Here is a 27,751-nt window from a genome sequence, read left to right on the forward strand (position 1 = left end):
ACTAACATATCATCCAAAAGTTAACTAAGATATATAACCTTTTGCCACCTGGTATCAAATTGAGTAATAGGTATTAAAACTGAGAGTTATTAATTATACTCTTGGTACATATATAGTTGGAGTCAACTCTGTAAATATAAATGATCTTTTTAAGTAACCGTATCAGACATTTTTTTCTCCCTTCACTTAGTATTTTAAAATTTTGGTGCTAGGTACTGTTCTGGCACACTGAAGGGACACAGGTTACAATTGACCTTTATAATATAGTATGATAAATTGTATGATTAGAAGTAAATGCAGGAGAAATACAAACAAAGTTCATTTTAATGAGTGCTTAAGAAGACCTCTTCAGAGGGGCCATGGCTAAAGTGGTTCCTGAAGGTTGATAGGAATTGATGGAATAAGGTGGTGAGCTAGTTGCCCTGCAGAGAGAACTGCAGGTGGGCAGACTTAAAGTGAAGCTGTGTGGTGAAGCTGCCAGGTTTTCAGTGTAACAGGAACATAAGATTTAGCTATAAGAGTGTAGTAGGCAGCAAGTCTAGGGTAGAGTGGTAAGGGTTATAGGGTAACTGGAGAGAGAATTTGGTCTTTTATGTCTTTTAAAATAGTTTAAACTGGGGCGCCTGGGTGGCTCAGTGGATTAAGCCGCTGCCTTCGGCTCAGGTCATGGTCTCAGGGTCCTGGGATCGAGCCCCACGTCGGGCACTCCGCTCCGCGGGGAGCCTGCTTCTTCCTCTCTCTCTGCCTGCCTCTCTGCCTACTTATGATCTCTCTCTGTCAAATAAATAAATAAAATCTTAAAAAAAATAAAATAAAATAAAATAAAATAGTTTAAACTGTATCTAAATGACTAGACTACCTCTCTCAATAATAAATTATTTTCTGAATTTAAGAAAGGTAAACTCATAATAGAGGAAGCAAAGAAGTATGATTTATTAAACATACACTAGGGCAAATTACTGTATTTAAGTGAGATTTTATTATACACATATATGTAAAATGATTTAGGAGCATGAATGATGAAATCTTTCAGATCTGGATTTCAGTCCTGGTTCCACCACATAAATTTCTGTAACTTTGTTTAAATTAGGTAATTTTCTATGCCAGTATTCTCAGCTATAGAATGAGGATAATAAAAGAAACCATTTTCATAAGCTTTTGTGAGGATTAAATGAGATTATGATAAGCAGTCTATAAGCATTTAGTAAATACTCAACAAATGTTAAGTTTATTACTATCATTGCTATTTATTATTTTGGCATCAGTAGTCTTTACAAGTATAGTCTATACAAGTATAGTTCTTAATCCCCATCTCTGTATGTGGATACAGAGTCATCTTAATGTAGGCCGGGAGACAGCATGATTGAGAAAGTTAATTTATGTGAAATCATATTCTTTTTATTTTATTTTTTACTTTAGAATTTTATTTTTTTTACGTTTTTAAATTCTAGTTAGCATACAATATAATACTAGTTTCAGGAGTATAGTATAGTGATTCAGACTTCTGTATATCACCTGGTACTCATCACAACAAGTTCATATTCTTTCATAATATGTATTTTTATCTGTTGTCTTGAGCCATCTAAATAATTACCTTCTGCCTTAAATGTGAATCATATACTTTTCTTCAAGTTAAAAAAACTTTTTTTGCTATAGTTAAAATGATCTCATGATAGCCTTGAAAGCATTATCATTAAAGAATACATTTTTCTTTTCTTTTTTTTCCCCAAGATTTATTTATTTATTTGAGATAGAGATCACAAGTAGGCAGAGAGGCAGGCAGAGACAGAGAGAGGGGGAAGCAGGCTTCCCTCTGAGCAGAGAGCCCAATGTGGGCTCGATCCCAGGACACTGAGATCATGACCTGAGCCGAAGGTAGAGGCTTAACCCAGTGAGCCACCCAGGTGCCCTTAGAATGTATTTTTCTGATCCTACGAAGTTCTCCATGTGACTAACCATGTTGAATTTAATGTTTTTATCTTGTTTTGTGTTACAAATTTTTCATAATGATTTTTTTCAATTAGCAGCTTCCTTCCATTTTAGACACTATAATAGTCAAAGCCTCTGAGATGCTTTACATCTTTCCTTATGTATGAAATTTCTTATGTATGAAATTTACTAGTAACTCAAAATAATTTGTTCTTTCATTTGAAAAATGGTTAAAACTACATTTTTATTTTTTTTAAGCCTATGACCCACCCTTGTTTTCTTCTTTGCTCTATGTTGAAATAAGTGAAATGCTTATTATCAGTCCTTTTGTGTAATTTTACCTTTTGTATGACCTTGACACTTGTAAGACAGCTTGAGTAGTTATAATGTCCATGGGTTGCACTTTGTATCCTTGATTCTTGAAAATGCTGCTCCAGTGTTGCTTGGTTTTATATGTTGTTTTAAAGAAATCTAATGCTAGTTCTTTTGCCTTTGTAGATTGTTTCCCTTTTTTTGCCCGAGTGTCCTGAGGATTTTTTAATTATTGCAGTCTACTACTTCTATAGCTCAGAGTTGATTGTTCTGTGTTGTTTCGCATGGCACCCAGTGGACCCTTTCTATGTTTACATTTACATCTTTTATTCTTTCTGGAAAGTTTTTTTGGATCTACTGTTAAATATTAGGGGTCCCCCCCCCCCTTCGTTTTGATTTTTCTTCTTCAGGGACACTAATTATACTATGTTTGACTGTGTTTGTTTGGCATTTCAGGGAGTGACTAACTCTTTTTAATTCCCCAGCTTTTTTAAAATTTCATTTTCAGTCCCCTCATTATTTTCCTGCTCTTCTTCAGTGCCCTCTATTAAGTCTTCATTTGAATCTATTCTCTGTTCTCCTTTGGATACCTTATAACTTAGCCTTCATTTTTTATATGTTGTTTTATTGTTGTTGCTGCTCTTTTTCTTTCCTGAGATTAGTCATCTCTCATTTCATTTCTTCTTGCTTTTTTTTTTTTTAGATTTTATTTATTTATTTGACAGACAGAGATTTCAAGTAGACAGAGACGCAGGCAGAGAGAGAAGAAGAAGCAGGCTCCCTGCTGAGCAGAGAGCCCGAGATGCAGGGCTCGAGATGCGGGGCTCGATCCCAGGACCCTGGGATCATGACCTGAGCTGAAGGCAGAGGCTTTAACCCACTGAGCCACCCAGGCGCCCCCATTTCTTCTTGCTTTTTGCCAACTTTTAATGATTGTATTTCTGATTCAGGTTTTGTTTTTCTCTTTTTTTTTAATATCCCCAAAGGCTTGCTTGACAATATTTAATTCAGTTTGAGATGTTTATTACTGTTTTCTTTTCACGATCATGGTTGGTTTAGGAGAGAGACTTTTCATCAGCAGAAAAGCTTTTATTTACATTTTGTCTTTTTCTAGTAGTTTTTGTGGATTTGGTCTGCTTTTTTCTATTGCTATTTATTACTTAGAAAGTGTTTCCTAGTTTGGGAATGTCCTTTCCCGTGCTACTTCCCTCTCTTGTGCTACTTGTTTTGTGGATGGTGGTATTTTGGTGGGAGAAGGCATGGCATGTCTTCTTTTTTATTTCTATAGGATCTTTAATTTCCCTCTCTTACTTCATTCTTTCCCATCATTACTTTGTCTCCAAGGAGTACCATACTTCTCTGAATATGATGCTCCTCTGAAATACTCCTCTTGTCTCTCTAAGGATGCCTTTCTAGTTCTTCCCATTTTCAGACCCCTCCCCACAGCCAGGGCTATGGATTTCCCTGTACAGGATTTTGGTGTTACTGTTGCACTTTTGGTGTCTGTGATTGATTTTGTCTTTGCTTTCTCCAGGTCCTCATATACTCTTTGTTTTTCCATATAAAATCTTTTAAGTTTCCCCTTACTTTCAACCCTTAGAAGCTTGCAGCAGGTGGAAGGCTATAGTAGGTCTTTCGGAATTTTTTCTTTTTATCTCTATTTAACAAGTAATGTGAAGGTCAGAGTGTTTTTTTGTCTCCTAGTAATAGTGAAAGTTTTATTTCAATATTATTTGTGGTTTTCTGTTTCTTGTTGATTTTTATGTTTTGGCGCAGGAGAAGGTAGAGAGAGAGGGAAGATTCAGAGTCAAATGACTTACATTCTTCTTAGTCCTGAAGTCACCTGGAAGTATATTGTCAAATTACAAAAGAATTTATTTACTTTAAGCAAATACTTGCATTTTATATCAAATAGCCCGTGAAGCTCTCAGTTTTCTTGAGAAGAAACATTATATTTGAAAATTATAGATTAGAAAATTCTTAAATTTATTGTAGTGTAGTTTTGATGAAACAAAAAAGTGAATGATGTATATATAAGCCTCTGTGATGTCATATTGCCATGGAATTATTTATAAGCAATTATATAAAGCAGATTTAGAATATAAGTGTATAAAGTGATATAATGTACATATATTCAAGGTATAATAATTCAAGTCTTTTATATCATTCCACTGGCATAACATTCCCAAAGCAAAAGAATCAATAAATTTTATTTTTAAATTTAATTATTTTATTTTATTTTAAATTTTATTATTAAAACACAACAGAAACGAGCCATTTGATTGAGTGAATTTAGATATATCCATTTGTGATGGGCTAATTTGAATGGAAGCTGCTCTCTGAGACCTGGGTGGCTTTGCTTTCACAGTGGAACTCCCTGTAGACTCATAGCTGGATAGTTGCAGAGACTTGCTTTGGGCATTTCATTAACCTTGTGATAATGCAGAGTGTCACTTTACAATTTTTTTTTTTTTTTACCTCACTTACAATGTTATGGTGGGTTTTATTACTTGAGAGTGCCTCATCTACATAGGAAGCAATACAGGTATGCAGAAGTTTAAGACATGGTCACTTTCCACTGTAGAATTAGAACTTTAAAAGAAGTTTCCTAATGTAAAGGTATATATATTTTAAAGTAAACTTTTTGGATATAGTAATTACATGCACAAAATTAAAATATGGACAGATGTATAAAATTCAAAAGGTATTAAGGATGTATAATGGGAAATCTGCCTTCTATCCCTTCTTCAGAGCATTTCCTTTGTTTACAGTAAACACTTTGTGCTATATTTAAGTGTGTATATATGCTCTTTTAAAAGCACAAACAAGAGTTTACTACTCTGCTTGCACTTCCTTTTGTAAAGCTTACTCCATATCATTACTTTTAGAGCCACCTCATTCTTTTCGACAGCTACTGACTGTACACTAGCCAGACCCTCATTGATTGGCATTTGAATGGTTTCCAGCTTTTTCCTGGATTATATTTGTTGTATTAGATAATATTATATGTTATAATTCAAAGAAGGATTTTCAAATGGCTCCATTTCTCAGATGTTAAGGAAAGATTTCACAAAAACCTGGGAACTTGGAGTTTAGTTTTAAGAAGAAAAGTTTTCCCGTCTGCAATCATGGCTTATTCTGACCTTTTCCTTAATGGATTTCAATCTGGTGACTTTTGAGTTTCAGCAAGTATTTATTAAAGTGTTCTGTAATCTGTGGTCAGATTAGAGTTAAATAGAGGTGATTCCTGTGTTTAGGATTATATGCCTGTCAAATTTCAGTTCATTTGTAGAAAGGACATTTAATATGAGGTGTTAATTCCAAGGCTACCAGGAGCTTCTATAAATGTAAAAAGGGTTGAAAGAATTACAAATAAGCTTAGTGGTACTGTCAGCATAGTGCTAGGAAAATTAGCAACTTTAAAAATTAAAGTGATACCACTTGTATTGATAGGAACGAACAAGTGTGGTAAATAATTCTGTACTGGTAGATGAGGGGACATCATAGTACAAGTAGTTTACTTGTCAGCCTTTTGCCTCTTCTCTGGCAAAGATTTAGAAGTTCTCTTAGGTGCCTTTTATAGCATAAGGTACTTTTATAGTGTAAGATACAAATTTTCCAATTTGTAAAATGTATAACTGTTAGCTCCTTATTTAAAAAAAAAAAAGCTCAAGTTTCATTTGTAATTCGTTTAGAGAATTAATTAACTTATAATGGTTATTTTTTAATAGCTTCGTTGAAATATAATTCACATTCCGTAAAATTCACCCATTTTAAGTGTATCTCTTAGAAGGGATAGTTCCTGAGGTTAGTGTTTGGGATTCTTTTCTGAGCATATTTGGCATCTTGTGCACTGTTTCTATGTAAGCAAACTAACTGGCATACAGTGTTGCCTTTATCTACAATAAATTTACCTATGTCCTCCCAGTTGCCTTTTACCACATCCTCCACTGTTTTTTTTTTTTAAGATTTTTATTTATTTATTTGACAGACGGATCACAAGTAGTCAGAGAGGCAGGCAGAGAGAGAGAGGAGGAAGCAGGCTCCCTGCTGAGCAGAGAGCCCGATGTGGGGCTCGATCCAAGGACCCCGAGACCATGACCCAAGCCAAAGGCAGAGGTTTTAACCCACTGAGCCACCCAGGCACCCCTCCTCCACTGTTTTGAGAGTGCTCTTAGGCTTGAACTTTTCCATGCTCTATTTGTTGCAAACAAAATAATTTTCTTTAGAAAGAGATTAGGAACTGCTTTTTGGCTTGTATTCCCTTCCCCTCCTCCCTCCTCAGTCCCTTGAGACCAAGTCTCCGAGCTTGGGTCTCTGAGCCTCTGAGTCTCTGAGCATGGCTCAGGAGGGGAGCGGAGGGGAGCAATGGCATGCTTTTCTCCCTACTTTGGTAGCTGAGTGCAAGGGAAAAGGGGAAAGGAAAACAGATTTTCTTGGTTTGCTTCTCCTGGCAAGATGCCATCTCTTTACGAGCCAGGCTAAGGGCAATTGGGACCCTAGTATTAGTGTGTCACTCCAAGTAGAGCCTCTGTCCCACCAGGTGGGTACAAGAAGGGAACTAACTTCCTTCCCATTCCTCCAGCCTCTTGGTGGTACTTGCCCAGAATGTAGCCTTAAGAAAAGGTAACTGAGAATAGGGTAATATGGAATAGGACCAGAGGTTTTTCTAAAATTAAAAAAGTCTTCATGCATATATTCCAGAGAAAGGAAAACATACATCCACACAAAAATATGTATGTAAATTTACATGTATATTCACAGTAGCATTATTCATATGAAGTAGCCAAAATGTGGAAACCTATGGAACTTTCAGCTCTAGGGAGGGGAGAGGTACTGGACATTGAATTAGTGGTTTAATCAATCATGCCCATGTATTGAAGCCTCCATAAAAATCACTAAAACGTGGGTTTCAGGGAGCTTGCAGGATGGTGAACACATGGAGGTACTGGGAGGGTAGTGCATCTGCAGAGGGCATAGGAACTCTGAGCCCCCTCCCCCCTACTTTGCCCTATGCATCGTGTGTGTGTGTGTGTGTGTGTGTGTGTGTGTGTGTGTGTGTTTTATTTTAAAAAATGTGGAAACCCAAATGTCCATTGACTAATGAATAGATGAACAAAATGAGTTATGTATACAATGGAGTAATAGTCCACAATTAATAAACAATGAGTACTAACACATGCTATAATAGGGATAAACCTTGAAAACAGAAGCCAGTCACAAAAGACCACATACTGTAAAATTCCATATGAAATGTCCGGAATAGGCAAATTTATAGAGATTTTACGAGATTTACAGATTTATAGAGATTTATAGATTACAGAGATTTATGAGATTTTACAAGATTAATGATTGTCTGGGGCTAAAATGTATGTGTGGGGAAATGGGGAATGGCTATTTCATGGGAACGGGGTTTCTTTTGGGGGGTAATAAAAATGTCCTAGACTTAGAATTTTTTTCTCTTAAGATTTTATTTATTTATTTGAGAGAGAGAGCTGCGGTCGTGGGGGGGCAATAAGGAGCAGAGGGAGATAGACAAGCAGACTCTGCACCCAGCATAGAGCCCAACACAGGGCTTGATCCCATGACTCAGAGATCATGACCTGAGCTGAATTCAAGAGTTGGTCACTTAACCAGCTGAGCCACCCAGGTGCCCCCTAAACTTAGATTTTAATGATAGTTGCATATATCTGTGATTATACTGAAAACATACTGAATGGGTGAATTTTATGCTTTGTGAATTATATTTCAATAAAGATGCTGAAATAAAAGATAAAGCCTTAGTCACTTTTGTGATCTTTTAAAATTTACAAGATATATTTACTTTTTATTTAAATATTAATTGGGCCAGACTTGCAGAGTTTTTGTGATTTACAAATTATAACAGGGTCATATTTGATATCTTGGTAGGCAGTCATTTGTATATGTGATGAGCATACTGTGATCTAATGTAATTTACTTTTTAATGAACTCTTATTTTAATTTTGTATCCTGTATTGACATTTTGGGTGTATTATAAATTTACTGGGAGCTTTGATTTTTGTGATACTTTTTATTTATTTCTGTTGTTATCATTAAGTTCTCCAATTCAGCGATTTCCCTCTTTCTTGATTCTTTTTTTCATCATTCTCAGAAAATTTACTAATAGTATTAATAATTTCTGCCATTTGTACATCAGAAACCACTAATTTGAAAAGCTTGGCTTTGTGAATATAATCATTTTAATCATGTCTCTTCAGATATTTTAGCATAGTTACTTAGATCTCATAGAATGTAGTTTATATTTAACTTGCTTTTTTCCTCTTTGATTTGTCCCTCCTCCGTGTAAGGAGAACATTTCCACATAAGGAAAGAGCATTTGTTTCATTGTGGTTCTCTTGTACTAGATATTTATGGCAACTATTCTGTCTCTGAAATACTTGGGGTTTTTTGTGTCTTACAAGGGCATCTTAGTATTGCCATTGTCTTCGTATGAATTCCTAGGAAAAAAGGCAGGGTAATGATAGTCCCTCTAATTTCTTCTATCATTTTTAAATTCTCATAGAATTTTCTTTTTGCCCCAGCAAATTTTTGTCACAGTGAAAGTAGGCACAAATATCAAAATATACTTTTGTCTGAATGTTTGAGGTATACAAACCTGTTGTTTTTAAAAATTTTTTCTTTTAATAGGTTGTAATACTTTTAAAACTATTTAAAAGTAACCTTCTTATAGGAAGGTTACCTTAAAAAAGTTTTAAAGTATTTATACATAAGAAAAATGTATTCCAAAGCCTTTTTTTTAGAAAGTATAAAATTTGTTTAGTTATTTTTCTAAAAAGACTTGAGAAGCCATTATTCCCCACATAGAATAAATAGATTTAAATATGGATAGAATAAATTAATAGAATAAATAGATAAAATAGATTTAAATATGATTTAGAAAATTGGCATGTGATATATTGGATTATTCCCCCTTCTTTTTCAGGAACTCTTGGTGTGATAACAGAGGCTACAATAAAAATCAGACCAATCCCTGAATACCAAAAGTATGGCTCAGTAGCTTTTCCTAATTTTGAACAAGGAGTAGCCTGTTTAAGAGAAATTGCAAAACAGGTAAAAACAACAACAACAACAAAATCCCACCCATCTATATTTATATTTTAAAAATTCTACTGCATAATTGATTTTGATATGTCACAGATAATTTCATATTTAGTTGTGTTATAGTTATATATGTGGTTTTTACCCAGTTCTCTATGAAAAGGTAATGTAAAAATCATCCCTATAAGTGCAGTTGCTATTTCTTTCTATTTTGGTTTAAAGGGTGCTGTGTGATTTTAAGCCAAGGTAAGATGTGTACTTGGGTTGATGGCTTTGAATGACTCTGCCTTTAATGAATGTTATGTTTTCTTAAATTATTTTTAGGTAGGACATTTTGTGATTAATTTGAAGTGTAATTTTTCCTAAACTAAGACAGTTATCGAAGTTAAAATAATGGCTGACTGTCAAGGATTAAAAAAAAAACAAATTAAGTATAGTATATCAAACTTTCTCAGTTCTTAGGATGTGCTACTACTATGTCCTGCTTTGTTTTATAATACTACATAAGCTATAGTTTGAATTAAATAACATAACATAATATAATATACTTGGCTGTAAGTTAAGAAGACTTCCCATTTTCTCTTTCCTTCTTAAAAAAAGATGTATTATTGAGGATTTTTAAAAGACCAGGTAATGCCACGTAATATTATTTCTATGTTCTATGTATCATTGTAGAAATTCTTGCATTTCTTTAGGCATTGGTTCATTGTTTGAACTACAGTGGTTTTTTATAAAATTTTATTGTACATTTCTCAGTAGGAAGGAAAAATACTCTAGCCTGTTTCTTCTTGCTTTCTCCAAACTCCTGGAGTTCGTTAGTACTTCCCATCAGCTATATAATACTGGAATCTTGAGGGCAAGGGAGCTTTCTGACCTCACCCATATAGGTCAGCTTCCAGGTGTCATGAGCAGGGTGAAGGGAGGATCCGATGAGGCAAAGGAATGATATCCAGTAGACATTCCATATTCATTGTAGACTTTGTAAGGTATTAAAATGGAAAGTGGTTAAGAGTCTTATCTTCCCACCATCCCAAGACAACCACTCTTAAATGGTTTAAAGAAACTAAAATTAGCAGAAATATTTTACATTTACTCACTTCCCATTTCCAGTGTTCTTGAGTTCATACACTTAGTTTTGCTTTCTGAGACATTTATTTTTTTCTGTCGGTTTTCCATTTGCAGGACATTCCCAGCTACATGGTCACCTAATCTCATGGTTGGCAAAGATAATTTTTATAATTTCTAAGTAGCTTCAGTTACTTATCAGATTGCTTCCTTCAACAAAACTTAGCCATAGCCCCCTTAATCTCGATTGTCTTACTGCTAGGTGGGGGAAGAGTTTAAATAAAGAAATATAGTCCCGGAGTGAACATTCTTGAACTTGTGGCAGGTCACTTTGGTGGTGTTAAAGCAAAAGCGAATGTTAATATTTGAAATTCTTACAAGAGCTTGTAATTCCTAGAATTTGTGGATATTATGTTATGGTTAGAGAGCTAAAATACACAGTAAGTATTATGCTATGTTTGCTAAAATAATGAGATGGTATAATATTTAAATATTATTTTAATATATAAATATATATTAGCACATCTATTATTAAATATTAATATATTATGTATAATTCATGTACTATTAAATATTTATAATATTTAAAAGCAGGATTATTGAATAAAGGAGTGGAGATAAGTTTTAAGAGTAAATATTTGTTATTCTAACGTAATATCTGAGCACTGAGCAGTAAAGTTCAAGTGTGTTTTAAATATTGTTGCCAAAACCTTCCTCACTTAGAAGCAAAGGAGAGTAATTTCAAATTTAAGATAGCCCAGGTGTTAAAGAGTTAAAGAACTATTTGCAAAGCCTCATGGTTTTGCTCAAGGTAGTTAAAACCTAGAAGAGTAGAAAGCTAGGTTTTTGTTTTCTTTTGTTTACAAAATAACTGAGTTTACCAATTAAAAATTAGAACGGACCATTTTCCATAATTAAATTATATTTTCCTATTAATTTCAGTCTTAATGTTTTTTTATTAAAGTGTTTTCACCTGGTGTTATAATTTATTCTTTGCGTTAAGTACTTTTATTTGCTTTCTGTCAAGCTTGATTATTTCCCTCCCCAAAAAAGCTTTATAGTAAAAGATACAGTTTATCTCTCTTCAAGTTTTGAATGACATCTTTTTAATTGGCCATTGTTTTTTTAATGGCAAAATGAGAAGGAATGCCAAATTGGATTTTTTTTTTAAATCATAGAATTTATAAAACTATCTGGTATGTATGTATTTTCAACAAAAGATCTCATTGAGGTAACATTCAGTCTCTGTTGGCCCAATCTGCCCCTTCGCAAGATCTCGATTCTAGAACAGATTTAGTAGACTTGTCAGAAAGTGTTGTTATGTGATCTTTGAAGTAGAGGTAGACATATTTCGTGCTTTCCTGCTTTTCCATATTATAAATATGTGTATCTTAGCTTTCATTAATGAGAAATGATGTACAAATATATCATAATCCTAAATTTATAATTTTATTAAAATGGAAATGTTGGATTTAAACATAGTTGCTATAATCTGATGTGGTTTTTGGTACAATTTAATATGCCCCTGGTAGAAAGTAACAGAGAAAAACTGCTTGTGCTAATAAAAAGCAGAGGGTGAAATTTTCCTTCATCCTTGCATAAGTCAGTAAAAATTGCCCTTTTATTCATTTAAAGAATTCTTGGTATATTCACCAGTGACCATAATCTAAATTGACTACACAAAATTGTATTGGGTATATGGTTTGGAGTAAACAAAGGTGATGGTTGACAAAGTGCCACCCTGTAGTTAAAGACATCAGAAAAAAGCTCCTTTCTAATCTACAGTTTTAATAATGTGGCTCTGTGTACTTAGTAATAGACAGTTTAAAGACATACATACCATGCAACTAGAGAGCTTTCCTTGCTTGAAACTGATTAAAGAGCTTAGATACATAATATTTTACTCTCAAAAATTGCTTGTATGAATGAAACAATTAGGATAGTTACTGCAATTTGGAGATGGAGATATTCCGCTGTTTGGGGAGCATACATATTTTACTTCTGCACATAAGCATTAATGTTTACCTTCCCTGGAAATGGATAAATCCTTGTATTATGGTTTAGGGGCATTTACATGTCAGTTTACAGAATGTACAAATCTTGTAGGTCAAGAATGGAACTGTGTGTGCTGTAGTGCTTTGTAACAGTATTCTGAGGCAGAAAAAATTGAGAAAATGATCATATTTTGGCACGAGTTCTTCAATTTGCAATTTGGAGTTTCAACTGATAGCAGGAGAATTAAGATCCATTAAAATAGATGGTACATGGTTTATGACTGTGCCAAATTCTTGATTGAATAATGAGTTGGCTGCTTGTAATTTCTCACTGTCATTTCATAGTACTTCCATTTTTGCAGTATTTTCAGACCCAAGTTGCTTTTGAAATGGGAAACTATACTTTGGATATGTATCTTTTGGAAAGGCATATACATGCTTGTTTACAAATAGCAAAGTGGGCTCTTTGCTTATTTTCATCACTTTTCCTACTGAAGGAAATAAATTAAACAGCTTTATACTGACAGCAGAAGGATTCTACTAAGGTCTCTCAACTAATCTTTGTCCATGTGAGGATTGTCCTCTTTCAATACTTCACTGCCTGGTGAGGAACTAGAAAGGAAGATTTAGTGGAAGATTAATGTGATTCTATCTTACAAATGGCAATCCAGTATAATCTCCAACTTAATTCAGTAGATGGGTAAGTAAGTGATTTTTAAGACTTTCTGAGAAAATAGATTTCCCTCTGTAGCATCTCAGGAGAGGAGAAAGTGTTTCTTAATCAGAATATCAGTTTCAGGTGTATTTTATTATTCTCTTATTGTTTGTTTAAAGATGACATGGATATCTTTATAAAGTTTTAAGGGAAAAGTGTTGAACTAAGCTCAGAACTTAGTTCAAAAAAAAAAGCAATTTTTGAAGTCTGGGGTTTCCCCTTCCCAGTAAAAACTTACGAGTTCTGCCCTGTAGTATTGAGGGAGGATCATTTGTTCCATTAATGGGAAAGACTGTATGTGTGGCACAGATCAGTATGCATTCCTCTGAAAAGTCTTCCTCAGTATAAGAACTAGGTTTTTAAATTAAAAGGCATCTTTTTCTCTCCCTTTTGACAAGGGGAGGCCCATTCTACCTACCATCACTTTTATTTTAAGCAATTTTAAACTGATACAGTGTTGTTTCCTAGAGAGTTTAGACCATAATTTGGAAAGAAGTACATAGTTCATGTTTGATACCTCAGACTGTTATATCTCAATTCTGATTGTCCTGTCTTAAACTTAATTTATCCTAGAGGGGTTGAAATAAATTAAAAGGAGCTAGGTTTAGCACTTACATTATAAAATAATTAAAACTTCTTTATATTCAGTGGTAATTCTTAGAAATAATTTGTTACATGTAGAAAATGGCATTGTTATTTTAAATGAGTGTGTGTGTGTTTGTGTGTGTGTGTATGTGTGCATGCATGCACACGTGAATGCATGTTCTTTCCTTCCTCTGAAGCAGAGTAAGTAACCTCGACAAATGTTTGATTAATTGGAATCTGTACTCTGTGATCCAGCAAAATGTATTAAACTTGAGGACAGTTACAAGACCTACTTTCAACCAGGAGCTAGTCAGAACAAGTCATTACAAAATGAAAATGAAAAATGAAAAATAAAAATGATGAACCAGAGACTGTTTGGCATTAACTTTTGGCTCTTCCCTTAATATAAATGGAGGGAAATACCTACTCTATAAGATGTATTGTTTCATCCTTTAAAACCAAGAGATAATTCTCTTGTTAAAGAACATTCTTATTGTTTACAGTGTGGACTCCTAGCTGTCACTTCAAGTGGGACTGATAGTTATACCAGTAGCCTTAAATGCTGTCTGATTTCATCTGTGGTATCAGCTCTGAGGAATAACCAATTACCTGTCTACATTTTAAGTTTCTTCTCTCTGGAGATTTGCAATTAACAGAATTCTCTTCACATACCCTTTTTTGAATTTATTTATTAACTTATTTTTGTGTGTGTATCTGTATTTGAGATAGTGTGCTCTTAACTTTATATCCAACAAAGTACATTGGATATTGTGTAAGTTAAATAGACAGTTCCTGGCTTCTAGCAGTCTCTGCAGGTGGCGTATATCATGATAAATTTTAGGTGTTTAAATTTTTGTATGGTTAGGGACAAGGAGTTTGGTATTGGAGCTTTGGCTTCTGATACAGTATGAAATTACTAGACTATCTCCCAAATAGACTCACGGTTCAGAAATTTGGGCTGTTCTTGAGTCTACACAGAATGTTTTGATTTACTTCTTGAATAAACAAGCCTTTTCAATACAAAGAAGATTCATGTGTTAACCAAGGTAGTTTAGATATGGGACTACCATTCAGTGCTTTTATTTTATATTTCACCTTTATGAAATTGGAATAGCAGAAATCCTGCTGACATTTGAAATGTTTTAGTATTGATTTTCCAGAACTTGTAAACTAAGAGATACCTTTACAAATAATGTGTCACATCTACAGTGCAAGTTCTGGTTTTCTTTGTGATAAGAAAGAGATATGACTTAGTCCATAAAAACAGATTTTGCAGAAATTTTCTGATGTGTTTCTTATAGGGATTATTTTTTGGAGAGAATGTTTGGATTGAGAAATCTGTTGGTTTTTAAGTTAGTATAGAGAATTCTACTCAGTAAATAAGACTAATCAGTGATTGTTTTTTATTATTCAGGTTTTATATTCAAGTAAATTCCTGGTTGTAGTGTCATTAAAGGAAAGAGATTTCCAGCAATTTAACTGAGTCAGTCTACACTTGTGCTCTCAGGTCAATGTAGTTATTTATTTATTTTCGGATAGAACAAAGATAATTTGGTATTTCCTTATTAGTCAGTAATGAGTTTCTCATCTCTTTTCAGATTATTTACTAATATAAAGTATACTTGGGTAAAAGTCAGATGACATGAGGGATTCTAGTAAAAATACATTTATCATAGTAGAAAATATATCAGTTATTTCATTAACTCCTGTTTGGGTAAGCAAATTTTGTTTGAGTGTTCCTTAAATTCCCTGAATGCGTATTATTAACCCACCAATAAAAATACTTGTTATGGGGCACCTGGGTGGCTCAGTGGATTAAGCCGCTGCCTTCGGCTCAGGTCATGATCTCAGGGTCCTGGGATCGAGCCCCGCATCGGGCTCTCTGCTCCGCAGGGAGCCTGCTTCCTCCTCTCTCTCTGCCTGCCTCTCTGCCTACTTGTGATCTCTCTCTCTGTCAATTAAATAAATAAAATCTTAAAAAAAAAAAAAAATACTTGTTATAACTGTTCCCTCTCAGGTTAGTTCTGACCACAAACCACCAGGGGTCACTTTAACTCAAGGACCCTTTTCCCCCTTTCCTCATCTGTGGAATACTCTTAGCATAATTGAATAGCATGGGAATGAATTTAGAACTCAAATTCTCAGGATTTGTGATGTTTCTAACTTTTAAAGGAAATATTTTTAGGTTTTCAAATGAGGTTTTATAGCAGTTGAAACATAACCTGATCTTAACCATAGGTAGAGTTACCCAGATTGAGTGTTGTTGTTGTTTTTTAAGAGTAATATTTTGATCTTTTGATTATAGGAACTTAAACTTAATTAGTTATAGTGGCAAGTTTTCATGTAAAACTCTAAGAGACTTTTCTTGCTTTGTGTTTTTAGAATGATGCACAGTCATTACAGATTATCAGTTGCCAGAGGATCATAAAGCAATCTAGATGCTGTTTTTTAATTTGAGAATGTATTTTATGAGAGAGAGAATTGGAATTTACTCATGAGACTTTACTTGTGATAACTAAAAAACTCATTTACTGACTTTTAAAAGATGTGGCACTATGAAAACAGACTAAATAAAGTTATTTATTTAGTCTGTTTTAATAATAGCTTTAATAATAAAGCTATTATAAAGCTAAATAAACAGATTAAATAAAATATTTTTTAAAAGTCAGTATTGAAAACTAATATTTATTATCTAGATACAATAAACTTTCTTTAGCTTTTCATTCTTTTGTGGTACGTGTTAGTCTGTAACCATCTACCCTGCCTCATTATAAATAGGAATAGTACATGATTTACTAGTTATGTGACTCAGCTGTCAGGTTAAAATCGTGGTCAATATTATTGAGTGTGAGTTGTTATATGTACAAGTGCCCTGAAGCTTACTTAGTTTTCCAGTTTTTTAATTTGAAAGTTTTAAGCCTATAGAAACTTTAAAAGAACAGAGTAATGCTCCTCTGTATATCTACAAAATACATCTTGGTACAACTGGAACAATTTCAGTTATACCCAAGATGTATTTTGTAGATAGTCTTTTCAAACCAAGATTTTATCAAGGCCTGCATATTTATTGTATTTTAGTTGTTTCAGAGATGGAATTCCACTGCAAATTAGCTGTACTAGACTTAATATACATCCCTGCCATTTTCTGGTATATGTGTCCTGTGCTGGTTGTTTTCATTAATAGCACTTGCTGTAGGTATAGGACTAGTAGAATCTATGTAGCAGTAGGAGATAGAAGTTAGAAGGTTGTTGTTAGGAATTTAAAAGTTGTTTTTTGTGGGTGGGGGTGTATCTGGATGGCTTAGTCATTGACTCTTGATCTCGGGGTTGTAGTTTGAGTCCCATGTTGGGTGTTGACATTACTTAAAAGTAAATTCTTTTAAAAAAATGTTTGTTCTCTAATAATGATAGAAGGGATCTGAATTCTTTCTTATACGTTACTGGTGTGTGTAAGCCAGAACATATAAGTCTGCTTATTATATGATACTCTATTTATTTTACGAAGAAAAGAAACTTTGTCTAAGCAGGCTTCATATGTCTTATTAGAACTTGGTACACCTGGGGCTCCTGGGTGGCTCAGTCAGTTAAATGTCCAACTCTTGATCTCATCTAAGGTCTTAATTTCAGGGTCTTAAGTTCAAGCCCTGCGTTGGACTCCATGCTCGGCATGGAGCCTGCTTAAAAAAATAAGAATAAAAATAAATTTTGAAAAAGTTGATATGCCTGTTAAATAGGAACATTTTATGAAGGTTGATTTTTCTTTAGTATTTTGGAAACTAGTTTGGTTTTTAGAAGTATAACCCAATTACAAAGGTATCTTTATACCAAGATTTGAAATTACTCACATTGTATATTTTTTATTTTATAACTGCATAGTGAATAGATAGTTTTCACATACATTTTGTTTCAAATATGACTTGAAAGAGATGTGTGTGTGTGTGTGTGTGTGTGTGTGTGTGTGGTGTGTTAAGTCATTTTTTGGGAAGTTTTGTGGTGTATTTGAAATACTGCTTTTCTAGCAGTTAGGGTATATCTTGGTCCTACTTTTGTCTTTTAATTTTGTCTATTTAGCAGTCATATGACCTTAGACAAGTCTTTTAACTTCTCTGGTTCTTATGTACTCATCTGAAGAATGGGGATAATACCGGTTCTGCTACCCTGATGGGGTTGTTTCTTGTATTAAATAAGACATGTGAAGATAAGTTAGACATCACAGGATTCTATAAAAGTGAGGCATAGGTTATCATTATAATATATATATAAAATTACCTAGTACTGTTTCTTTAGATTTGGCAGTGACTTTTTTAAAATATAGATTGAATTATCTCACCTTTAGTGTCAAAGGTGAGTAAATAAATTGTGTAGTGTTGAAAATGAGAATCTAGTCATTTTGTTGGGTGAAATAAAATGTGTATTGTGAGTGATTTTATAAATTTAAGTATTCATTTAATTAAAAGTGAATAGTAGCAAAAATGCACAATTATATAGTACCTTTTGTTCTCTTGAATGATCTGCATAAATCTTAATGTGTTGATGCAAATTTTATTGATAAATGTGAAAATTTTGTCATCTGAAAGTAATCTCTTGGTAGAACTTTAATCATGTTAAAAATTTACATAGAAAATAAAATTCTGGAGTCCAGCTTGCTTTAATGTTATGGAAAAATTATAGCTAACTTAAACCTTTCTAGTGTTTGTGTTGTAGTATTTCAGCATCACAAAATTTATATGGCTATCAGCTCTCCTCATTTTTCTTTCCTTGTAGCATTTAGTGTGATGCCTAGACTGAATTTAATACTGGCATAGTTTTAGATATGTAATGTTATCTCAGAGTTTTGTTGCTATTTCATACAAGTAACCTTGAAAGATTTTAGAATTCTGGACATTGTTTGATAGTGTCCAGAATTTTCTATTTAAAAGGGATTATGAGAAGGGATAAAAAGGGCAGTTCCTAGAGTTACGTATGAAGGCATCACAGATAATTTTTTTTAAAGTGCTTATACTCACAAAACTTCCACCATCATCTTCTTCATCTTAGAAGTGTATATCCACCATCATCTTCTTTATTTTAAAAGATGATATAAGAACCTGAGGACACATTATAATTCACAAGTGGTGTAATGTCCTAGGCATTGATTTTAGTCTTTGAAATTTCTTCTTTGTTCCAAAATAATCCACTTCAAGCCCCAATATTTTGTTTAGGTGCTTCCATAGATCTTTGCTAAGCATGAAGAAGATCTAGTCGCAGACAAATTAAAGATCTGGCAACATATGTGTTTATGTATTATACATGGAGATTTCTCCTCCAAGTATTTTATAGAAGTCACTGATGTTTTGTCATCTTAAAGTTATATAAAAAGTTAAGATTTTTTTTTTTTTTACTGTATATAGTCCTAGGAACTCTACTCTTGATCTCAAATACAGAAAGATGACATTTCTATTCTACCTGTGTAGCTTCTCTACAGTATTAAATTTATGTCACATTTTCTTCTTTTTAAAATAGAGATGTGCTCCTGCATCTATCCGCCTCATGGACAACCAACAGTTTCAGTTTGGTAAGTAAGGAGTTGTCATTTTAAACACTGCTCATGAAGCCACAAAATTTGTGAAACAGCTGTTACCTGCCAGGAAGAGTGCTGAATGAAGAGGTAGGAAGATGAATGTGATAGTTCCTGTCCTGCAGGAAGCTCTCAGTCTAACGAGGACAGACAATTACATAAAGAATGAGTGTAGGATTATTGCGGGTGTTGTGAAAGAAGAGTGCACTGGGTACCCTAGGGTGCAAATGAAGGAGTGGTTGAGCATGTTGAATTTTGCTGCATGTTGGTTGACATGGGGAGTCAGGAAAGGCTTCTTTTTTTTTTTTTCCCCATTTTATTTTTTTCAGCGTAACAGTATTCGTTGTTTTTGCACAACACCCAGTGCTCCATGCAAAACGTGCCCTCCCTATTACCCACCACCTGTTCCCCCAACCTCCCACCCCTGACCCTTCAAAACCCTCAGGTTGTTTTTCAGAGTCCATAGTCTCTTATGGTTCGCCTCCCCTCCCCAATGTCCATAGCCCCCTCCCCCTCTCCCAATCCCACCTCCCCCCAGCAACCCCCAGTTTGTTTTGTGAGATTAAGAGTCATTTATGGTTTGTCTCCCTCCCAATCCCATCTTGTTTCATTTATTCTTCTCCTATCCCCCTACCCCCCCATGTTGCTTCTCCATGTCCTCATATCAGGGAGATCATATGATAGTTGTCTTTCTCCGATTGACTTATTTCACTAAGCATGATACGCTCTAGTTCCATCCACGTCATCGCAAATGGCAAGATTTCATTACTTTTGATGGCTGCATAGTATTCCATTGTGTATATATGCCACATCTTCTTTATCCATTCATCTGTTGATGGACATCTAGGTTCTTTCCATAGTTTGGCTATTGTAGACATTGCTGCTATAAACATTCGGGTACACGTGCCCCTTCAGATCACTATGTTTGTATCTTTAGGGTAAATGCCCAGTAGTGCAATTGCTGGGTCATAGGGTAGTTCTATTTTCAACATTTTGAGGAACTTCCATGCTGTTTTCCAGAGTGGTTGCACCAGCTTGCATTCCCACCAACAGTGGAGGAGGGTTCCCTTTCTCCGCATCCTCGCCAGCATCTGTCATTTCCTGACTTGTTAATTTTAGCCATTCTGACTGGTGTGAGGTGATATCTCATTGTGGTTTTGATTTGTATTTCCCTGATGCCGAGTGACGTGGAGCACTTTTTCATGTGTCTGTTGGCCATCTGGATGTCTTCTTTGCAGAAATGTCTGTTCATGTCCTCTGCCCATTTCTTGATTGGATTGTTTGTTCTTTGGGTGTTGAGTTTGCTAAGTTCCTTATAGATTTTGGATACTAGCCCTTTATCTGATATGTCGTTTGCAAATATCTTCTCCCATTCTGTCAGTTGTCTTTTGGTTTTGTGAACTGTTTCCTTTGCTGTGCAAAAGCTTTTGATCTTGATGAAATCCCAATAGTTCATTTTTGCCCTTGCTTCCCTTGCCTTTGCCAATGTTCCTAGGAAGATGTTGCTACGGCTGAGGTCGAAGAGGTTGCTGCCTGCATTCTCCTCAAGGATTTTGATGGATTCCTTTCTCACATTGAGGTCCTTCATCCATTTGGAGTCTATTTTCGTGTGTGGTGTAAGGAAGTGGTCCAATTTCATTTTTCTGCATGTGGCTGTCCAATTTTCCCAGCACCATTTATTGAAGAGGCTGTCTTTTTTCCATTGGACATTCTTTCCTGCTTTGTCGAAGATTAGTTGACCATAGAGTTGAGGGTCGATTTCTGGGCTCTCTATTCTGTTCCACTGATCTATGTGTCTGTTTTTGTGCCAGTACCATGCTGTCTTGATGATGACAGCTTTGTAATAGAGCTTGAAGTCCGGAATTGTGATGCCACCAACTTTGGCTTTCTTTTTCAATATTCCTTTGGCTATTCGAGGTCTTTTCTGGTTCCATATAAATTTTAGGATTATTTGTTCCATTTCTTTGAAAAAAATGGATGGTATTTTGATAGGGATTGCATTAAATGTGTAGATTGCTTTAGGTAGCATGGACATTTTCACAATATTTATTCTTCCAATCCAGGAGCATGGAACATTTTTCCATTTCTTTGTGTCTTCCTCAATTTCTTTCATGAGTACTTTATAATTTTCTGTGTATAGATTCTTAGCCTCTTTGGTTAGGTTTATTCCTAGGTATCTTATAGTTTTGGGTACAGTTGTAAATGGGATTGACTCCTTAATTTCTCTTTCTTCTGTCTTGTTGTTGGTGTACAGAAATGCAACTGATTTCTGTGCATTGATTTTATATCCTGACACTTTACTGAATTCCTGTACAAGTTCTAGCAGTTTTGGAGTGGAGTCTTTTGGGTTTTCCACATATAGTATCATATCATCTGCGAAGAGTGATAGTTTGACTTCTTCTTTACCAATTTGGATGCCTTTAATTTCTTTTTGTTGTCTGATTGCTGAGGCTAGGACTTCTAGTACTATGTTGAATAGCAGTGGTGATAATGGACATCCCTGCCGTGTTCCTGACCTTAACGGAAAAGCTTTCAGTTTTTCCCCATTGAGAATGATATTTGAGGAAAGGCTTCTTAAAGGATGGTAATGCTTAAGCTAAGTTTTAAAAGGGGAATACAAGTTTGCCTTTTCCCTTTACCAAATTTGTTCACTTATCAGCAAAAAAATACGGAATTTTAAAACCTCAGTGGCATGTTTGTACTTCAAATAGTTCAATATGGCTCAAACAGAGGGTGGGTGAGAATTGTTGCAAGAGATATTGGATGGGTGCACTAGGGCTTAGCAGGATCAATTTGGATTTTATTTTGCCAGCAGAGGGATTTCTTGTAGAGGTAATAAATAAACTAGGTTTACATCAGAGAAAACTCCATCCTACTAGCTTTATGCAGGATGGAGTAGAATGGTGCAAGTGTGGAATAGAAGTTGAAATGCTTCAAGAGGCAAATTTGGGGGGCCCTGATCAAGGCAGGAGTAATGGAGGTAAAGAATAAGGCAGAGATTTCCCAAAGCTCAGTTTGCCAAGGTTCAGTACTGGGAAGAGTTGAGAGCAACTCCCAGATTTCTGATTTGACTGACTGTGTGCATTGAGTAACTGTCTAGAGGAAGAGATGATGATTTGGTGGAAGAGATCTTACAGTGGGTTGCCTGTAAGTTACCATTTGGAATAATCTGTGGAGAATTCACTAGCAGATAACCATGTTTCTTTTTCTCCCTATTTTGTTTTTAAGTATTCGACTTTCTGATGCAGTTTATCATCTTTTAAATTCTAATTTTATTGCTTCTATATTTTTCCCATATGCTGAAATTGAGTTTGGGATCCAGGTTTATAGAATTGAAGTCTTCAGAGCAGTGTCTGAAATTATAGGAATGATTGCTCAGTAGTAAATATAATGGCTAAGATAGGCAGGTTTTTGTTCTACTTAAAAGCAGTTTAGATTTTAATATAGAGAAGAGTGATTATTATATAGAAACTTAAGGAAGTCATGTTAATAATATTCAAGAGTTAGGTTTAAAATTAGGTTCTTCTAAGTCATAGCTTTTATTCCTTTAAGTAAATTATTTTCAAAATGATAAAAGCTTAATATAAGTGTGTCCTATAAATAATAAAATCGTTAAATCAAATGAAAATGAAGACTTCTGTGTGTTTCGGCCTGCATTTAGAGATGTAGGTCTTTTTTTTTTTTTTAATTTTATTTATTTATTTATTTGAGAGAGAATGAGTGAGAGAGAGCGTGAGGGAGGAGAAGGTCAGAGAGAGAAGCAGACTCCCCAAGGAGCCGGGAGCCCAATGCGGGACTCGATCCTGGAAGTCCGGGATCATGACCTGAGCCCAAGGCAGTCACTCAACCAACTGAGCCACCCAGGTGCCCCTAGAGATGTAGGTCTGAAGAGAGCCATGTATCTGATTAATAATGTTGTGTTATCCATTTATATGCTGTTATTATAGTGAATTATGTTAGACATAGACACATTTATAAAATTAACTGATTTGACTAGATTTTATTTATAACTGGGATTTTAACAATTTAAAATGAAGGTTTAAAGCAAAGTTACTCTGGCCATCTGTCATCCCTATTCCACATTCTTATTGGTCTGTCTAGGAACATATTCTAAAGCAGGTTCTGCCATCTACCTCTGGACTGTATCTCTTCTTTCTACTGTTTACATGGCCATTAAAGTGATTTGTTGAACAGACAGATCTGATTCTGCTTCTTGGCTATCTATAATCTTTTTGATTTCTCACTACCTTTTGAAGCCTTTCCATCTATGTATCTTGTCACGGCTCCATGATCAGGCAACTAAAGAATAACAGTTAGCACAGCAAGGATGTCTAGGACTTTTTAACTAGTTGATTGCCGGTGTTTTTACCATACTGGTGGTTAACAAAGCACAAGCCTTATTATTAGATGTTAGTATTTTTAATTGCACTCCTACCTCTGATGCAACCCTTCAATTTATTATATTGAAATGATATGTTTTAAATATTTTGAAATGATATATATCATTGAGTATATTGAAGTGATCTATAGATTTCCTCTGAAAAACTAAAGTTTGTCAAATTTAGGGGATGTTTCTTTATCATTTTTATATCTCCTACACCTGTCATATGGTAGGCCCTGATGTTGATTGACTTAATCATCCACTTAGCAAAAGAGGGTGAACAAATCTTGAGTAGCACTTATTACCGTGCCAGGCACAATATCATAGTTTATCAAATATGTTTATCAAAACATATGTTTAAATATGTTTGATAAATATGTTTATCAAAATAGTTTATCATAGTTTATCAAATACTCCTCACAGCTGTTCCTGAAAGTGACTCCCAGTTTACAAATGACACAAAGGCTTCAGTCAAAGCCCACAGGTTGTATGTGGTAGAGCCAGGGTTGAACGCAAATCTGACTCCAAGGCCCAAGACTTTTTTCACCTTTTGAGATTGCTTCTTTGACAGTGTAACAACACCAAATTTACTAATCAGACTGTTCACCTAGTAAAGTTGAAAACCTAGTTCCTTCATTTACTATAAAAAATAAACACAATAGCCAAAATATATTTAAAATGTAATTAATTTGAAAGGCAACAATAATTTAAGAATAAATAAAAGATCATATCCTCTTAGGTGACTACTAGTGCTTGACACACTTAAGGATAGTATCGCTTTTATGATGATTATTCTTCAAAGCTATCATGTCAACTCATTATTTGGGATATATGTGACTAAGTCCCACTAGTGTTAATGGAAATTGTGCAAATAAATTTCCATGTGTTAAGATGACCCTTAAGGATTATTTCACATTAGTGACTTTTGGAGTCCCCATAAATTATGTAAAGATGTGTGGATCAGAAGGCTTATATGGAAACAGATAACTTCAGTTTCTTGCAAGAATATGACTAACATACACATTTATGTTTATTCATTTCCAATTATTAAAGTAAGATAAATTCCATTTGGGACAGGAAGTGAATATTTTGATGGTATGTTATTTCTAACTTTATACTTTCTAGAAATGGTATTTTTTAAGGCACTGATTATGCTGGAGAAACATTTTTTGACAGGATACAGTAAAAGAAAAAAAATTTCCCAAACATGTGATCCAGGAACTTGAAAAGATTGCTAGGTTGATCTCTATCTAATCTGCCCTTTATTTTTGTTGTTTTTTGTTTTGTTCAGTTATAGCATGGACAGCTAACTTTTTTTTTTTAATTTCTTTTCAGCGTAACAGAATTCATTGTTTATGCACCACACCCAGTGCTCCATGCAATACGTGCCCTCCATAATACCTACCACCTGGCTCCCCCAGCCTCCCACCCCCTGCCCCTTCAAAGCCCTCAGATTGTTTTTCAGAGTCCATAGTCTCTCATGGTTCATCTCCCCTTCCAATTTCCCTCAACTCCCTTCTCCTCTCCATCTCCCCATGTCCTCCATGTTATTTGTTACACTCCAGAAATAAGTGAAACCATATGATAATTGACTCTGCTTGATATATCACTCAGCATAATCTCTTCCAGTCCCGTCCATGTTGCTACAAAAGTTGGGTATTCATCCTTTCTGATGGAGGCATAATACTCCTTAGTGTATATGGACCACATCTTCCTTATCCATTTGTCCGTTGAAGGACATCTTGGTTCTTTCCACAGTTTGGCGACCGTGGCCATTGCTGCTATAAACATTGGGGTACAGATGGCCCTTCTTTTCACTACATCTGTATCTTTGGGGTAAATACCCAGTAGTGATAGCTAACTCTTTACCTCTGGTTAAGACTTATGTTACGAAGATGTGGTATATATACACAATGGAATACTATGCAGCCATCAAAAGAAATGAAATCTTGCCATTTGCGACGACGTGGATGGAACTAGAGCGTATCATGCTTAGTGAAATAAGTCAATCGGAGAAAGACAACTATCATATGATCTCCCTGATATGAGGACATGGAGAAGCAACATGGGGGGGTAGGGGGATAGGAGAAGAATAAATGAAACAAGATGGGATTGGGAGGGAGACAAACCATAAATGACTCTTAATCTCACAAAACAAACTGGGGGTTGCTGGGGGGAGGTGGGATTGGGAGAGGGGGAGCGGGCTATGGACATTGGGGAGGGGAGGCGAACCATAAGAGACTATGGACTCTGAAAAACAACCTGAGGGTTTTGAAGGGTCAGGGGTGGGAGGTTGGGGGAACAGGTGGTGGGTGATGGGGAGGGCACGTTTTGCATGGAGCACTGGGTGTTGTGCAAAAAGAATGAATACTGTTACGCTGAAAAAATTAATAAAAAGGGAAAAAAAAAAAAAAGGAAAAAAAAAAAGACTTATGTTACTTGGTCTTTCATGTCACAATTTCCTACTGTAAGTAGTAGAAATATAGTAAGTATAACAGATTCAGATTCTTAAAAAAAAAAAAGATGAATGGGGAAAAAAAAAATACAAGTAATTATTTTTTCCCTCTAAAAATCTCTCCCCTCCCCACCTAAGAAACTCCTTTGCTGTTTGCACCTATTTTAAAGAAGAGATCTGTTTTAAACAAACAAACAAACAAAAACAACATCCCAAAATCTTAAAGCCTTTTTTAAAAAATAAAATTTTTGTTTGAAAATAACTTCAGATTTACTAGAGACTGTAAAATTCTTCATAAAAATTCTTTGTAAATGGTATGCCCCATTTTTCTGAATGGGGTTTAGCAGTAAGGCCAGATGTATGACTCTTAATCTAACAGTCATGGGAGTTAAGTTGTTACTCTGAAAACAATGAGAAGACAGTAAAAGACTTTCACTCAATTAAGCCCAATCCGCAGGCAAAGATGTTAATTTAACAGACTCTGAGACACTGTTTATGTTATTTTGGCAATTTTAACTCTCTGGGTGTGATTAAGGAAGCAATTACTAGTTTTATGCCAAGAATTCTGGAAGAATTAAGAATTAATTAAGAAACAATCTTAAACTTGGCATTGACTGCATATTCGGTTATAGTTCTGAATGGTTTCTGCATAATTACAAAAAATAAAAGTAAACTCAGCCACCATTGGCTGTTCTTAATGAAATAAAAATTAATGAGGTGATTTTACTATGTATAAACTATACCATTGAAAAATAACTTAAACTATATGTAGTATTTACATATAGTAATTTGAATTCAAAAAGAAACAAGAGAGGTTTTGTAACAGAAAATTTTGACTTTTGAAAGAAAATAGTTAAAAGATGTAGATATTAATATCAATATGCTATATATAAAACGTAGGAAGATTTAAAAAATAGGAGACATGAAACATTCACTTTTTTAGGATACTAAATTAAACTAGCCTCTTAATCTTTTGAAAAAGAGAATTTACTATTAATTTAAATTATGAACTTTTTCTTCTTAGGTCATGCTCTTAAACCTCAGGTTTCCTCTATTTTCACATCATTTTTGGATGGCTTAAAGAAATTTTATATTACGAAGGTAAGAATTTTTATAAAATGCTAAAATTATAAGTGCTTATGATATTTTGTTTTCTGCCTTCTCCCCTTCACATGTACCTGTTATCAGGTATGTTTTTTCATGGTGCTATGTACATTTTTAATTATTATTTTTTATGTTGGAATACATATTTTATCAAGTAAATCAGTTATGCATTTAATTTCAGAAATAATTTTTTTCCAGATATGAAGTTCCTAAAAATAACATCAAACAGTTTTATACATGTAAGATTTTTTATAGTTTGATTTTTTTCTTTTCTTTTTTTGTAGTAGATATCTGTATCTAGTGAAATGAGAGTGTGGACTTTTTTTTTTTTTTTAATCTTTGCTGAATTCCTTTCCTAAAGGGTTATGCCAGCTTACATTACCTCTAGGGACACACCGGTGCTGTTTCTTTGTTCCATCCTTGCTATGGCATGTGGGAGTTGTGTTCTGTTATGTTTTAAATGTACTGAATCTAGGGGGGGAAAGTAGTACTTTATTTTAGTTAGTGTTTCTCATTGAAATTCCAGTGAGACCCATCATTTTCCTGTAATTCCTAGTAGAGTTTTTGTCTGCAT

At 34.5% G+C, this 27,751-nt stretch overlaps 1 protein-coding gene across 2 annotated transcripts in view; it reads left to right on the forward strand.

Annotated features, from left to right (window-relative positions):
- AGPS (alkylglycerone phosphate synthase) overlaps positions 1 to 27,751 on the forward strand; it is a 148,884-nt gene that overhangs the window by 79,668 nt on the left and 41,465 nt on the right. For both annotated transcript variants that reach the window (XM_046019212.1, XM_046019213.1), the window contains 3 exons: positions 9,206 to 9,333; positions 19,183 to 19,234; positions 27,098 to 27,174. In XM_046019212.1, the coding sequence (XP_045875168.1) occupies positions 9,206 to 9,333; positions 19,183 to 19,234; positions 27,098 to 27,174 (257 nt within the window). The remainder of the gene's footprint in view (positions 1 to 9,205; positions 9,334 to 19,182; positions 19,235 to 27,097; positions 27,175 to 27,751) is intronic.

This window comes from Meles meles, chromosome 9, assembly GCF_922984935.1.
Source record: "Meles meles chromosome 9, mMelMel3.1 paternal haplotype, whole genome shotgun sequence".
Classification (NCBI taxonomy): Eukaryota; Metazoa; Chordata; class Mammalia; order Carnivora; family Mustelidae; genus Meles; species Meles meles.